This window comes from Cydia fagiglandana, chromosome 22 (genome assembly GCF_963556715.1).
Source record: "Cydia fagiglandana chromosome 22, ilCydFagi1.1, whole genome shotgun sequence".
NCBI classification, from domain to species: domain Eukaryota; kingdom Metazoa; phylum Arthropoda; class Insecta; order Lepidoptera; family Tortricidae; genus Cydia; species Cydia fagiglandana.
The window spans coordinates 679,251-692,797 of NC_085953.1; the positions used below are offsets into that span (position 1 = coordinate 679,251).

A 13,547-nucleotide genomic window follows, 5' to 3' on the forward strand; every position below is an offset into this window, starting at 1 on the left:
GGGCCACATGTACTTGTAGAACGCCACGAAATCTCGGAGTGAGCCACGCCTGCTCATGTAAGGTTAAACTATAGAGTCGAATTCGCGTTGTTGGAAAATTTCAAAAAACCAAGCAAAAGCGACTATGTTCCAATTGAATAGGATTTAAAGGGTCTAGCCGTGTTTGTATGGGGCATCGGCCCCAGAAGCCAAATTGATTGCCGTTTTGCCAATTTATTAGGCCAGATGTAAGATGTAATTTCACCAAAAAAATAACCCTAAAATGCTGCAGGTTTTTGAGAAAATTAAAAAAAAAGAAAATTGGTTTTCATTTTTTTTTATCTAAACTACCAAACCGATTTTTTTGTAACTTATACACATTATGTAAGTAATCTAGATGAATTATTAAAAAAAAAATGGAGTTCCAAATATCCTTATAATTAGTAATATTTTCACTTTTAATTTTTCAAAAATTTTTTTTTTATATTTCCGAAATAGGGACACCCACCAATTTTGGGTATTTTATGTATAAATTAATGTTCTATAACATATATTTTTTTCAAAAATATTAATTTGGCTCAACAGGGTAAAAATACCGTATGTATGTAATGTATGAACAGACACAACCGGGAGAACTCCCGGTCCCATATCGACCACCGCGTCGCTCTGTACGAATTTGAATTTCGAACGTAACAAATTGCTAAAATGGACTATATTATTGGCTGTATGCGGCTTGGTTGTCGTCGCGTCACGAAAAAATAAAAAGGCGGAAAACGCGACTCATTAAAAAGTTCCGTTTTAATATGAGCTGCGTTGATATTGATCAATGCAATGGAAAAAAAGGAGATTATACACAAAATGTTTTCAAAATCTCCAAGATCGTTACATTACTACGTTCTTAGCAATATCTGCAAACGGCTTCGAGAATATGCGATTGATTATATACAAAAAAGCCCGCTGTCCTTAGAGGAAAACGTAAGCCCTTATAGGATCACTCGTGCGTCTGTCTGTCCGTCTGTCACAGCCTTTTTTCTCGGAAACTACTGGACCAATAAGGTCGAAATTTGGTACACATATGTAAATTCGTGACCAAAGATGGACATATTTTTATACAATTTTAAAATACATAGGTTTGAAATAATTTAAGAAAAAAGCCAAAAAATGACCATTCCCCCCTCTTTATCCCCGAAACTACTGGGTCCAAAATTTTGAAAAAAATACTCAAAATAGTTCTTTACCTATAGATGACAGGAAAACCTATTAGAAATGTGCAGTCAAGCGTGAGTCGGACTTATGTACGGAACCCTAGAAACGCGAGTCCTAATCGCACTTGGCCGGTTTTTTAATTTCGTGACGCGACGACAGCCAAGCCGCATACAGCCAATAATAATAATATAGTCCATTTTAGCAATTTGTTACGTTCGAAATTCAAATTCGTACAGAGCGGCGCGGTGGTCGATATGGGACCGGGAGTTCTCCCGGTTGTGTCTGTTCATACATTACATACATACATACGGTATTTTTACCCTGTTGAGCCAAATGAATATTTTTGAAAAAAATATATGTTATAGAACATTAATTTATACATAAAATACCCAAAATTGGTGGGTGTCCCTATTTCAGAAATATAAAAAAAATTTTTTTGAAAAATTAAAAGTGAAAATATTACTAATTATAAGGATATTTGGAACTCCATTTTTTTTTTAATAATTCATCTAGATTACTTACATAATGTGTATAAGTTACAAAAAAATCGGTTTGGTAGTTTAGATAAAAAAAAATGAAAACCAATTTTCTTTTTTTTTAATTTTCTCAAAAACCTGCAGCATTTTAGGGTTATTTTTTTGGTGAAATAGCATCTTACATCTGGCCTAATAAATTGGCAAAACGGCAATCAATTTGGCTTCTGGGGCCGATGCCCCATACAAACACGGCTAGACCCTTTCATCTAACAAAAGAGGTAGTACACATAGGTACTATAGGAGGCCTTAGGAAGTATCATATGGGGCTTACCTTAGCAGTGAAGGGGGATCCCTTGATGTGCTTGTCTCCGAACCTGACGGAGACCTTGTATTCGCCGGGAGCGGTCGGTAGGAACGAGACAGATACTGTGCCGTCTTTGTTGTCATGGCATGTGATCTGTTGAATACAGGTATAGGTTTTTAATACTTTGTATATAAGTCTAAATAGTCTGGAGGGATGAGTAAAGTAAATACCCATATGGAACATTTAAGAATATAAAACACACTTTCATAATCTCAGATATTTTTTAATATGCACCCTTGGTGCTGATCTGCTGATGGTGAACTGGGTCGGGCCCCGCTAACCATGCCCTGGCGTAGCTGAGGATATGGAGTCCATATGGATTATTAAACATACCTCAGCCTTGCTAGGTCCCTCCACAGCCATGGACAGCCCCCCACCGCCAGCACCTTTACTGGCTCGGCCCCCCGCTAGCCATGCCCTGGCCGTAGCCGAGGATATGGAGTCCATATGGATATGTATGGATATGCATATGGATATATAGTCCACGTGGATTATTAAACATACCTCAGCCTTGCTAGGTCCCTCCACGGCCATGGACAGTCCCCCAGCGCCAGCACCCTTGGTGCTGATGGTGAACTGGCTCGGTTCTCCGCTGACGCCGCCCACCAGCCCCGGGCCGTAGGCCGTGACGTAGCCCGAGGGGATGGAGTCCACGTGGAATTTGTACGGGGAACCTGCAAGTCATAAATGTTATTTTTATGAGTACTATAAGTAGTATCGATATAAGTCTACCAGAAGACTGTGCCGTGAAGAAGCTGACTTGGCTAGTAGGTAGATAGGTACACATTATATAACATACACACAATGCTAATTAATGATAATGATAATGATAGAAATAGTACAATACAAACTGAGAAAAAAAAAAATGACATTGCACTGTACAGCGCATTAAATTGCGGAATCATAAACACGATTTACTAATGCGACTTTTTTCGTCATACATAATTTTTCAACCCTTTATCTTCTCACTTACATAATTTATTGACTAAGACAGAGACATAGGCTGCTCATTTATGTTCCTTTATGCGGAGTACGTCACATTCTTAGGATGACTTTCGAAAAGTGAGAAACTCAGAAAATTACCTACGTCGAAAGAGACGTCCTCAGAACGTGACCTAACTCGAAATTTACCTCCTATAAAAGGGATCTATTCCGCCAAGGGTATGTCCTCCAGAATGTACCACCATCCCATCCATCCCCATCCTCCACATCCAGCACCACCCTCCCAGCCATCCACATCCCCAACCATCTTACCCTGCACATGTTCCCCGTTGTATTTGACGAGCAGCTCATGCACGCCCTCCTCTCGCGGCTCGTACTTGATGCTGACAGTGCCGTCACGGTTGTCCTCTATCGCTGGCTTGTCCACGTGACCGCTCGGCATCTTGACTTCCGCTGGAAATAACAATGTTACTATTATTCTCTTCTTCTGCCAGCCATCAGAGCAGCATATCAGACGGTAAGGTCAAAAACCCTTTTATGCAAATTATTCAACAAAGTCGTGATACGTTAGGACGTTATACGCTAACACATTAATCTGAAATTTGGATGGCGTTTTACACGTTTAATACTGCGCCATCTGCCAGTGCCACGCCATTAGCTCAGAAAACAACAGCCAGCAAACAAATAGGTACCAATCTAATATAATTTGGTGATTTGCAGCGCTAACATTATAAATATCAGAATATAGGTAAGGTTAGATGGGATAAGAGAAACGTTGGGCCAAGAGAAAAAATTGTAGGGGAATCCAAGGGTGCAATATAAACTGTTTCTCTTATCCCACATGACCAAATCTATGTAGTTTTTAAAATACAGTATCTATTTCCAATAAGGTCCCGGTCCCTGTAATTTTTTTAAAGTAAGGTAATTATTATTCTGTATAACTAATTCTGTGTCATGATTTGTAAAGATAAAGACAAATTGCAGTCTCCAAAGGTGACCAAAGTAAATATAATGTAAACAGTTTGTGAAAACACGTACGTAGAGTGACAAACCAATACAAACCTTTCCTAGTATCAATATTGTAGATAGACGCAAAGTTCATAGGCGTGAACCCCAGCCGCTCCTTATTGAAGGAGATCTTATGCGCCTCCCCGTACACCACCGGCGTCTCCTGCTTGTCCCACTCTGACACCGAGAAATACTTCTTCTTATCGAAGTAGAACTGCGAGATTTCCTCCCAAGTCACTTCTTTATCGTTCCCTCCGACGATGGAATTCCAAAGCCCACTCATAAATGCCATTTATCAGTTATCACGCTTTGCGCTGCACTTGCCAGATTATAGTGTGTCTGTGTAAGTAGTGTGTTTATATTGTCATTGTTGAGTTTTTCACCTGAACTGAATAGTTTGGTTAAAGATTTATTGATTTCTTCATTATCTTTTATTGTATTAGATCAAAGCTAAACTGCGTCACTAATACGTACTTATCATTATCAAATAGTATCAAGCTTTCTTCAAACTATATTAAATAAATCTTGATACAATTTGATAAGTACTCAAGTTATATGTAGGTACTCAAGTATTACATCTATAGTATAAATCGTTCCGATATTGTTAAAATAAAAAAAGACAATCTTAAAAACATATTATTTAATGTTGTAGACTTCTTAATGCACTCTTTGATGTTTGAAGAAACTATATTGTAATTGCTTATGTTTTCAATAGTAATTCTTTTAAAAGATGGAAATAACATGTATTTATATTATTTAAACCTAATGTAAAATAAATAAAGACAATCTTCAAAACATACGTAATGTTGCAGATGGGTCAATCCACTTTAAATCGAAAAACTAAACGAATCATATTGAAACTGCGGCATTCCAGCGCTTATAAAAATATTATAGAAATACTAACAATTTTAAATAGGTATAAGTAATTGGCCAGCAGTCATGTCAACGGCGACATATTTATCACGACCTCTGCATCGAAGAGGACTTTATAGTTAACGTCGTTGGATTATTTTATAGTTCTATGATTTCATCGGAGAACATATGGACGAGCTTGTTAATTTAATGGGAGAACAGATTTTTTATTAGCATAGTTAATTTAAGGAACTGATATTATGACGGTCAACATATATTTCCTGAAGGTTATTTATTGGTTGGTTTTATCGGTTGGTTGGTGGTTTATGCCATAGCTACCTTTTGTATTAAGTCTGAGATTTTGTCTATTGAAAATATTGAAATACCTACTTGCGATTTTATTATTTTTTGTGTTTAACTTTTTATGTGAAAATCGTTTGTTTACTTTCTAACACTAGGTTCATTTACCGTTACAATTGCTCTTAGCTATATAGAACCACGCTATCTCGGCAGCGATTTTGACGATCGAGCGATAACATTAATCACAATTGTGATTTATGTACATTTTGAACATTACCTTAAATCTAATTACAATGTAGTGGCCTAATTACAGCTGACATAAGACAATTCACATTTATCAGCAATGAATAATTATTATAGCATACTTCCAAACACTTTAACGATGGCTCAATACATCTTAATGCAGATTAATTTAAAGCACTGTTATTGCGCGTTGCAAGTTTCTGCAGTTTCAGTGAATTATCGTCATTCCTTCGTTGGAGAATGTTGTGCCAAAAATACGGACTAATTACATAGTTTTAGAGTTAATTAGAGACATCAAGGTCGCTTGCATCGGATGCCATTGGCTGGATATTCTGGAGAAGCGGAATTTTGCAATATCCTACAGATATTATAGATAGAGATAGAGGTTATCTCAGAATAGTACGAAATTTTGTTGAACTGATAGTTTTAACTGTCGACAAAATTATATATATATATATATTGAAGGCTTCTAAAGGCCAAATAAGGATTTGTATCCCTTTTAGGTTTAGTCTCATTTTTTAAGCAATTTAGATGTAAATATTATCAAGCCGAAAAACTTTATGGTATCTATATTTCATGTTATGTTGATTCCCTGTGTATTGTATGCTAAATTTCCTATGCTGAGTTCTTAAATGTTACACAAAACATGTGTTAATTTATATTATCATCAAATTAATAGTTACCTAATGGAGAAACAACTATTCAGATGTTTAAAATCATAATCCAACATTTAAATGTTTCTAAATGTCGAAATTTTTTTTTAATTACGACATATATTGTTATTATTAGCCTATTTATTAATCGATCATGAGTCATGTCGATGCGAGAATCGATTCGGCTATAATTCGATCGTCAAACGTCGACTTTGTTTTGACAAGAGAATATTTTAAACCGATCAAAACAAAACTGACTCAGTATTTTTAGTAGGATCTTTGGCCGCTGAAAATTGTTCGATGTAAGATTTATTTGTACAGAAAACGATGTGTGATGAAAGATATAGTTTTGGAGTGTTCGGAATTTAAGGTGAGTACCTAATTATAAACAAATTTAAATTCAACTTACATTCTAAATTTTATATAAATTCTGAATTGACTGGAGATATCTACTGATTTCCGGTATTTTATTCACGTAAGATGGTATGATTAAGTTTTAAAATATCTACGTTTCAAGGACTGCATTGTCCCCGTGGTCTCAGAGAAGACACGATTAAGTCCCGTTATCGTAAATAATTATGTGAAAAAATCCTGAAAATGTAAATCATAATCATATTTAATTCTGTATCAGTTACTGTAGAAATGTCAAAAAAAAAATCAAGTAACTCTTTCATAAATAAAATTAGTTCCTGTTATATCTCCCCTTTCTCTACTATACTATACTAAGTATGGAGGAAAGAGAACAAAAATATTACGAAAAATGTACAAACTAACTTTTGAAGTATTTTAACCCACCATCGCCTTAATGTTTTAATATCGCAACCGGTTATTTTTATTTTATATCACGTCTCAGATATCAAGCATTAAAAAAACTGGATATTTAGTACCTGTCTGTAGACGTCCAAAATCCTATGCCATGTTCCAGATTAAAATATCAAAGAAATTACTGGAAGGCATTAAAAGATTTATAAATGTCAAATCTAAATGTCCGAATGATTATAGGTAACAAGACATGGATATTTATTAAAAGTCTAGAAAAGAAAAATGGAAACAATGTTAAATGGAATGATAGGTGTAATAAATAAAATGTCAGAACTTTCTACAGCTTAATCACATTTGAGATTAAATAATCTTTGATTTGGAAACTAAACGTAGACTAATTCGTCGGTATATTTTATAACATCTGGATGAAATTAGATTAATTTTCATAGTGTATGAATCATATAAAATATAGCCAGCTACAGATTTATTCAAATTCACGCATTTTCAGGTTCAGCTTTCATTAGCCACACTTTGTGTTGTGCACCAGTAACTTGGGGCTGGTTCGGATTTTGAAATAGACATCTATTAGATATCTTTTAGACATCACCAAGATACGATAACGATATGTTTAAGATCTAACCTGTCAAATTTCACATTTGCGCGATTCTGGAACGATTTCCACAGGATATGACTTAGAGATCCAATTCACATCTAATAGATATCTTACTCTATCTAACGTAAAAGTGACATTGGTTGCCGGAATTGCGCTGCAAAAGAGAACTAGTTGATATCTAAACTATAACGTATCTGGAATGGATATATTACGTGTCGTCTCTTGTGAATATCTTGAACTTCGAATACGGTAGTTGGTCCGTTGTTTATCTGGTAACATTAGATTTTGCGTTCCAGCACGTATCTCCGCCACCAAAAATAAAATGAAAATGTTCTTATTTATAACTTTATCAAATGGAACAATCACTATTTCTCATAGAAACAAATGGGCGTTTAGAGGCAATTATCCGCGTTATATTAGTTGCTAACATTATGACGAACAGCGCGACGGCCTGACAGAAAGAATTCGGACAGCTGCGGACGTGAGGATCTATGGTTATTATGAAGAGGGTTCTGTTTAATTTTAACCAACTTGTATAATTATAGTTTTTTAAATCAGAATTTAGTTTTATTTTGTAAATAATCGCATCGAAACACCCGAGTAACTTTTTCATCTGCAGGGCAAATTAAGATGGTCGGCTCTTTATCATTTGTCACCATTTCACGTTTTAACAAATATTTAAGTGCGATAGTGACACATGACATGACAGGTGATAAAAATACGACCATGATATCGGTTCGTGTACAAAAAATATGAAATAAATTAAGGAAATATATATAGGTTAATGAGTAAGGTAGGTAGGTAAGGTAAATATAAGTAAGGGCAAATCGCCTAGCGTGGTACGGGCATGTGATGCGGAGGGATGAAAGTCATGTGACGAGAAAGGTATTACGAATGAATGTGGAGGGAAGTACGAGGAAAGGAAAACCGAGGAAAAGGTGGATGGACTGTGTGAGAGATGATATGAAACGAATGCAAGTGAATGATGAAATGACGGGCGACAGAGAGGTGTGGAAGAGAAAGACATGCTGCGCCGACCCCAAGTGAATGGGACAAGGGCAGGAGAATGATGATATAGGTTAATGAGTAAATACTTTTCGCGAAAATTATTTTGCATGGCTCGATATACACTAGGCCGGATTTTTTAAAATATTTTGTTATCTCGACTGTACACGCGCCTTAATTTCTGATATAAATATCAGAAGACACCTTATTTTGAATTCGTTACAGTGATTAAGTGCTACTGTATGTGTACCTACTACATATAGATTTATACATATTTTTATACCTAATTAAGTATGAGAAAAATACATACAACAAAATGAATTTTGTTTTTAACGAACCCTATTTCATCAAATCAACATATATCACACCGTCAAATAAAAACAAAACCATGAATCCACACCATTACAACTTACCGACTTTATTATAGGTACATATTATTATTACAAACAAAAAATGTGGACGGTCCCTACGATTAGCGCAATAATTCATTAGCAGAATATTTTGGGACCGTGTCAAATTAACTGTAGCGCGTCGCCACCCAAAACGCTTCACATAAATAGTGGGATTTAGTTGTGACATGGTTCCAAATTGTCAACATCAAAGCTAAAGTAACTAAGTAATATTATGTGCTCATCTAGATTATCTGCCGTATTCGAACTTCAAGATATTCACAAGAGACGACACGTACTAGAACCATTCTAGATACGTTATAGTTTAGATATCAACTAGTTCTCTTTTGCAGCGCAATTCGGGCAACCAATGTCACTTTTACGTTAGATAGAGTAAGATATCTATTAGATGTGAATTGGATCTCTAAGTCATATCCTGTGGAAATCGTTCAAGAGTATCTCCAGAATCGGGCAAATGTCAAATTTGACAGGTTAGATCTTAAACATATCGTTCGGTTCGGGCCCTATGTGGTACAAAATATGTATGTTAAAAATTTAAAAAGTTCAGTATTGCGTCAGTTGTTTACAAAAGTCGTTGTTTACAAAACAAGTTCACGGCAGACGATAGGTGCAATGCAACATGTAGGTAAACAAAATAAACAAAGAGAGTGTATTTTTATAACGCTTATACCCTTTTAGTTTTATTGTGATGGACCAATGTATTTGATGATCGTTTTATTTTTATGTGTGAAAGTGTTAGGTGAAAAGACGTCCATATTTAAATTCATGATGACGCTCATCCGACATAAACGGCCCAATTCGAACTTTAAGATACGTCAAAAATTTTCTAAAGATACAAAAATTGCGTGCTTTTGTGACACTTAGTTTTTTTTTGGAAGAACACCAATTAATGACTGAACCGAGATCATGTTCAAAACAATTTTAGAAAGTATTTATTAAGCTATAGCTTAATTGTCTATTTTTTTATAATAAAACAAACACCTAACAGCCTAACCTACAAAAAATAGACACTGATTTAAACTTTCACGATTTTTACACATTATTAAATTATAAAACGGGATCTAATCGCGTATTTAAGTTTGAAGATTTACCTCTTTATCTTATAAGTACCAGGCCGGTTAAAACAATTGAGGGGGGAACACATTTTCTATGACTTTCAAAGCGATTATTTTCAAAAGTATTTACTTCGTCAAAAGACCTTTCAAATAGCAAACCCTTTAATACCTAATCGGCGACCCTTAAGATTCCATTTACCCAGGTCTCACTCGAGTTGGCATCAGCCGGTGGCAGCTGCGGTTCCCCGGAATTATAATTAAATGCGCTTATTTATTTTAATATGCGCGTGCGTTTACCTACATCGCGTATTTTTATAGCGATTGCCAATCCTCGTTAATAGACGTGTTGTTTCTTGCGATCGAGAATAACACTGCGTATAATAACCGTAGGTACTATAGTTAGTTTTTTTTAGCATTAGAAAAAAGGTAAACAATCTTGACGTGTCTTTTTATGGAAAAACACTTTTGAAAAATAAATCACTGCAAATATGTAACAATTATGAATCATGTACGATTATTTACATTATTTTGCTTTCATGAGTAATAGCAAAGACATATGTAACTTCTATAATGTATAAGATGAATAAAGTCTAAGGAAAAAACGTGCCTCGGAAATCAGGAAAAAATAATTCTCGGATAGATGCCGCACACACCTTTAGTCTATACTCGGCTAGATGGCGTGACGACACCGTTTCATATTTAACAATTTTAACACATGGATATCAGTGAATGAACATGGATCAAAAAGATATAAAAATAATAAAATATTTATCCATAGGTATACATACATTTTTTTGATAATTTTAAACGTTTTCGTTTTGAGTTTTAGTCGTGTGTCGATAGATGGCAGTAAATTTACTGTGACTACAAAATTTACTATGACAGTACCCCTCTATGCTATCTATTCTTTTTGGTAATAGTTACTGATTTTTTGAAAGGGGTCCTGCAAGGCTAATTTGGCCTTTTTATCATTTGTCACCATGCCTGTCACGTTCTAACAAGTATGAAGGTGCGAAAGTGATGCATGACATGACAAGTGATAAAAATGCAACCACGATATCCGTGCTGTAGGGCTAAGATGGTCGGCTCTTTATCATTTGTCACCATGCCTGTCACGTTCTAACAAACATGTAAGTGCGAAAGTGACGCATGACATGACAAGTGATAAAAATGCAATCACGATATCCGTGCTGATTTTCCACGGGTAGGTAGTTTTAAAGCGTCACGGGCCAGTAATTCTTAAACAATTCCTAAAAAGTAGTTATTTTAGACAAATAAATCAAACAAATAGTAAAACTAACCCACCCCGTATGACTCGTATCTACTAGAAATAACTGCGTAAGTAAATGAATTTGGCCGCTATAATTCTGGAAAGTAGAGCAGATGCAAGATATAGCCCCGTCTATCTTCGCTTCAATTTACCTGCTTCCACTGATTCTACGATCTTATGATATTTAGTTTTATTTCATTCATACATGTATATGTCGGCGGCCGATCGTAAGATCAGGCATATCGTGAAATTCTTCGGGCATCTGAAGCAACCTAACGAACCTATCCTGCCTATATATTGGTTTAATGATACTATCGTCAAAACATTACACAGGAACATTACGATCTGCCTGATCTTACGATCGGCCGCCGACATATAGATGACATAATAGACTACATGACAAGCTTTTATTAATCACTCGATGGATTGTTATGACAGTCAAATTATGGGACCCATAGCATTGCAGCAATACAAAATTCAGAAATGACAACCGTACTCTACGCGTACAACACCCCTTACTAAACGGTACTTACTTGATCGTGACGTCAGTCAAATGGTAACTAAATAAAAAAAATACAGTACTGTGATTATTATCTTGAAGTATATTCAACAAAAGCAAATAATTCACACAATCATTTATATTATTTTTAGTCAATACTGTGAGACCGTTCACTGACATGACTATCGGAACAATGATAAATAAAAATAAAATAAAATTTCATTTATTTCAAGCTACAAGGCTCATAATTTGTTGTTAACAGTTATATAATAAATATGTCATTCCTAAAAATACTGTACAGTTGTTTAACGTTATCATTTATCAATTCCCATTAATTAATACTAATAAACAATAATTAAAATTGAATTTGAACTATTAAAATTGGAATAAATAAAACAATAAATAATACACTAAAAGCTACAAATTAATTAGTCCTTATCCTATCCTATCCCAGTCTTAGTTACATGCCTGTCACAGCAGTGCATGATGTAAGGACAGTCCAGTCTGTCCGCGATCATCGCCAGGACTGTGTTGGGGCTGGCCCGCACCCGCTGGACCAAGGACGCGGCGCGCAGTCGCATCGTGGTATGAAAACACGCCGTGTGCGCCGCCGCGAACATGCCCGAGGCGCTACAGTAGCGAGGCAGCCCCATCACTGCCCGGAACGCGTTGTTGTATTGGACGCGGAGTGCACTGTATGCTTTTTGCGTGTAATTGGCCCACAGGCTGCATGTGTACAGCGACGTGCAGTAGGCTTTGAACAGCGTCAACTTCACGTCGCTGGATGATCGTCAAGTCAACATCCCACATGTAGGTAATCTCGTGAGCTAAGTCTAGGTACTTGCTGGATCCTTCTTGGCTTTCACGAGATTCTCATCATGGGGGATGGTGACGTCGACGAGCGCGGTCCGGGCTGCGATCGGTGTACCAGCACGATGTCAGGCTTATTGGCTACAATAGTCCTGTCAGGGATGGTAGATCGATCCCAATAGAGTGTGGCATGACCATTTTCGAGAACTGGCGCAGGTGAGTACTTGTAGTATGGCACTTCGCAGTCCACAAGGCCGTATAGGAGAGCAAGCTGCTGGTGAATAATTCTGGCTACGAGATTATGTCTGTGCTAGTACTCGCCGTTAGCAAGATTATTGAGAGATCTGTCCTCGTAACACACCATGAAATATGAACACTGGACCTAAATATCCAGGATTCTAGTGCGTCCGCCAGAAATAACATCTTCATTAAGATCTGGGTAATTTATCGGGCTTACTTTGTATCGCCGGTTCATCATTTTAATGGTGTTTAATGTGAATTGTAGGTTTATGTTGAAATGTTTGTTTGTACAGCATGATTCACGACCACCAGACGTGAGCAGGGCCGATCTTAAACTGAAAGTTGAAGAAATCACACCTTTTTCCTGTTTTTGCAACTTTTTGTTAAGTAACGAACTAGCGATTCAATTGTCTACGTGGTCACCTTCAATGTATAATTAATGAAAATAAAACCTTTTTAACCATTATGACAGCACTTCGATTATCACTACACCTTATAAATACAAGTCCCCCGCCGCGTCTGTCTGTTTGTGCTTTTGTATGTTCGCGATAAACTCAAAAACTACTGAACGCGTTTTCATACGGTTTTCACCTTTCAATAGAGTGATTCTTGAGGAAGGTTGGTGTGGTTGTTAACCCGCGTGAAAACCGGGGCGGGTTGCTGGTGAAGAAAAAAATTTTGAAGGCTGAATAAGAGGTTGATTTTATGCATACTCAAAAATTTAGATTTCTCATTTTGATGATCACTTTTCTTACAACCACACATATTCATAATATCATAACATTAAAAATTATAGCAAATTAAAACCGCGAATGCGTGTAGTGTAAACCGCAATAAAATCTGCGCAGTAGCTTGAAATA

General features: G+C 36.2%; 1 protein-coding gene across 9 annotated transcripts in view; it reads right to left on the reverse strand.

Moving 5' to 3' along the window:
* The window catches only part of LOC134675590 (filamin-A), a 104,380-nt gene that overhangs the window by 24,944 nt on the left and 65,889 nt on the right, over positions 1 to 13,547 (reverse strand). For 4 of the 9 annotated variants that reach the window (XM_063533896.1, XM_063533895.1, XM_063533894.1 and 1 more), the window contains 4 exons: positions 3,280 to 3,420; positions 2,583 to 2,699; positions 2,359 to 2,411; positions 1,993 to 2,118 (listed from right to left, as the gene is read on the reverse strand). In XM_063533896.1, coding sequence (XP_063389966.1) covers positions 1,993 to 2,118; positions 2,359 to 2,411; positions 2,583 to 2,699; positions 3,280 to 3,409 — 426 coding nt within the window. In that variant the 5' untranslated portion in view covers positions 3,410 to 3,420. Of the gene's footprint in view, positions 1 to 1,992; positions 2,119 to 2,358; positions 2,412 to 2,529; positions 2,700 to 3,279; positions 3,439 to 4,029; positions 4,386 to 13,547 lie in introns of those variants that run through there. The other 5 variants (XM_063533891.1, XM_063533890.1, XM_063533897.1 and 2 more) reach the window with 5 other exon arrangements.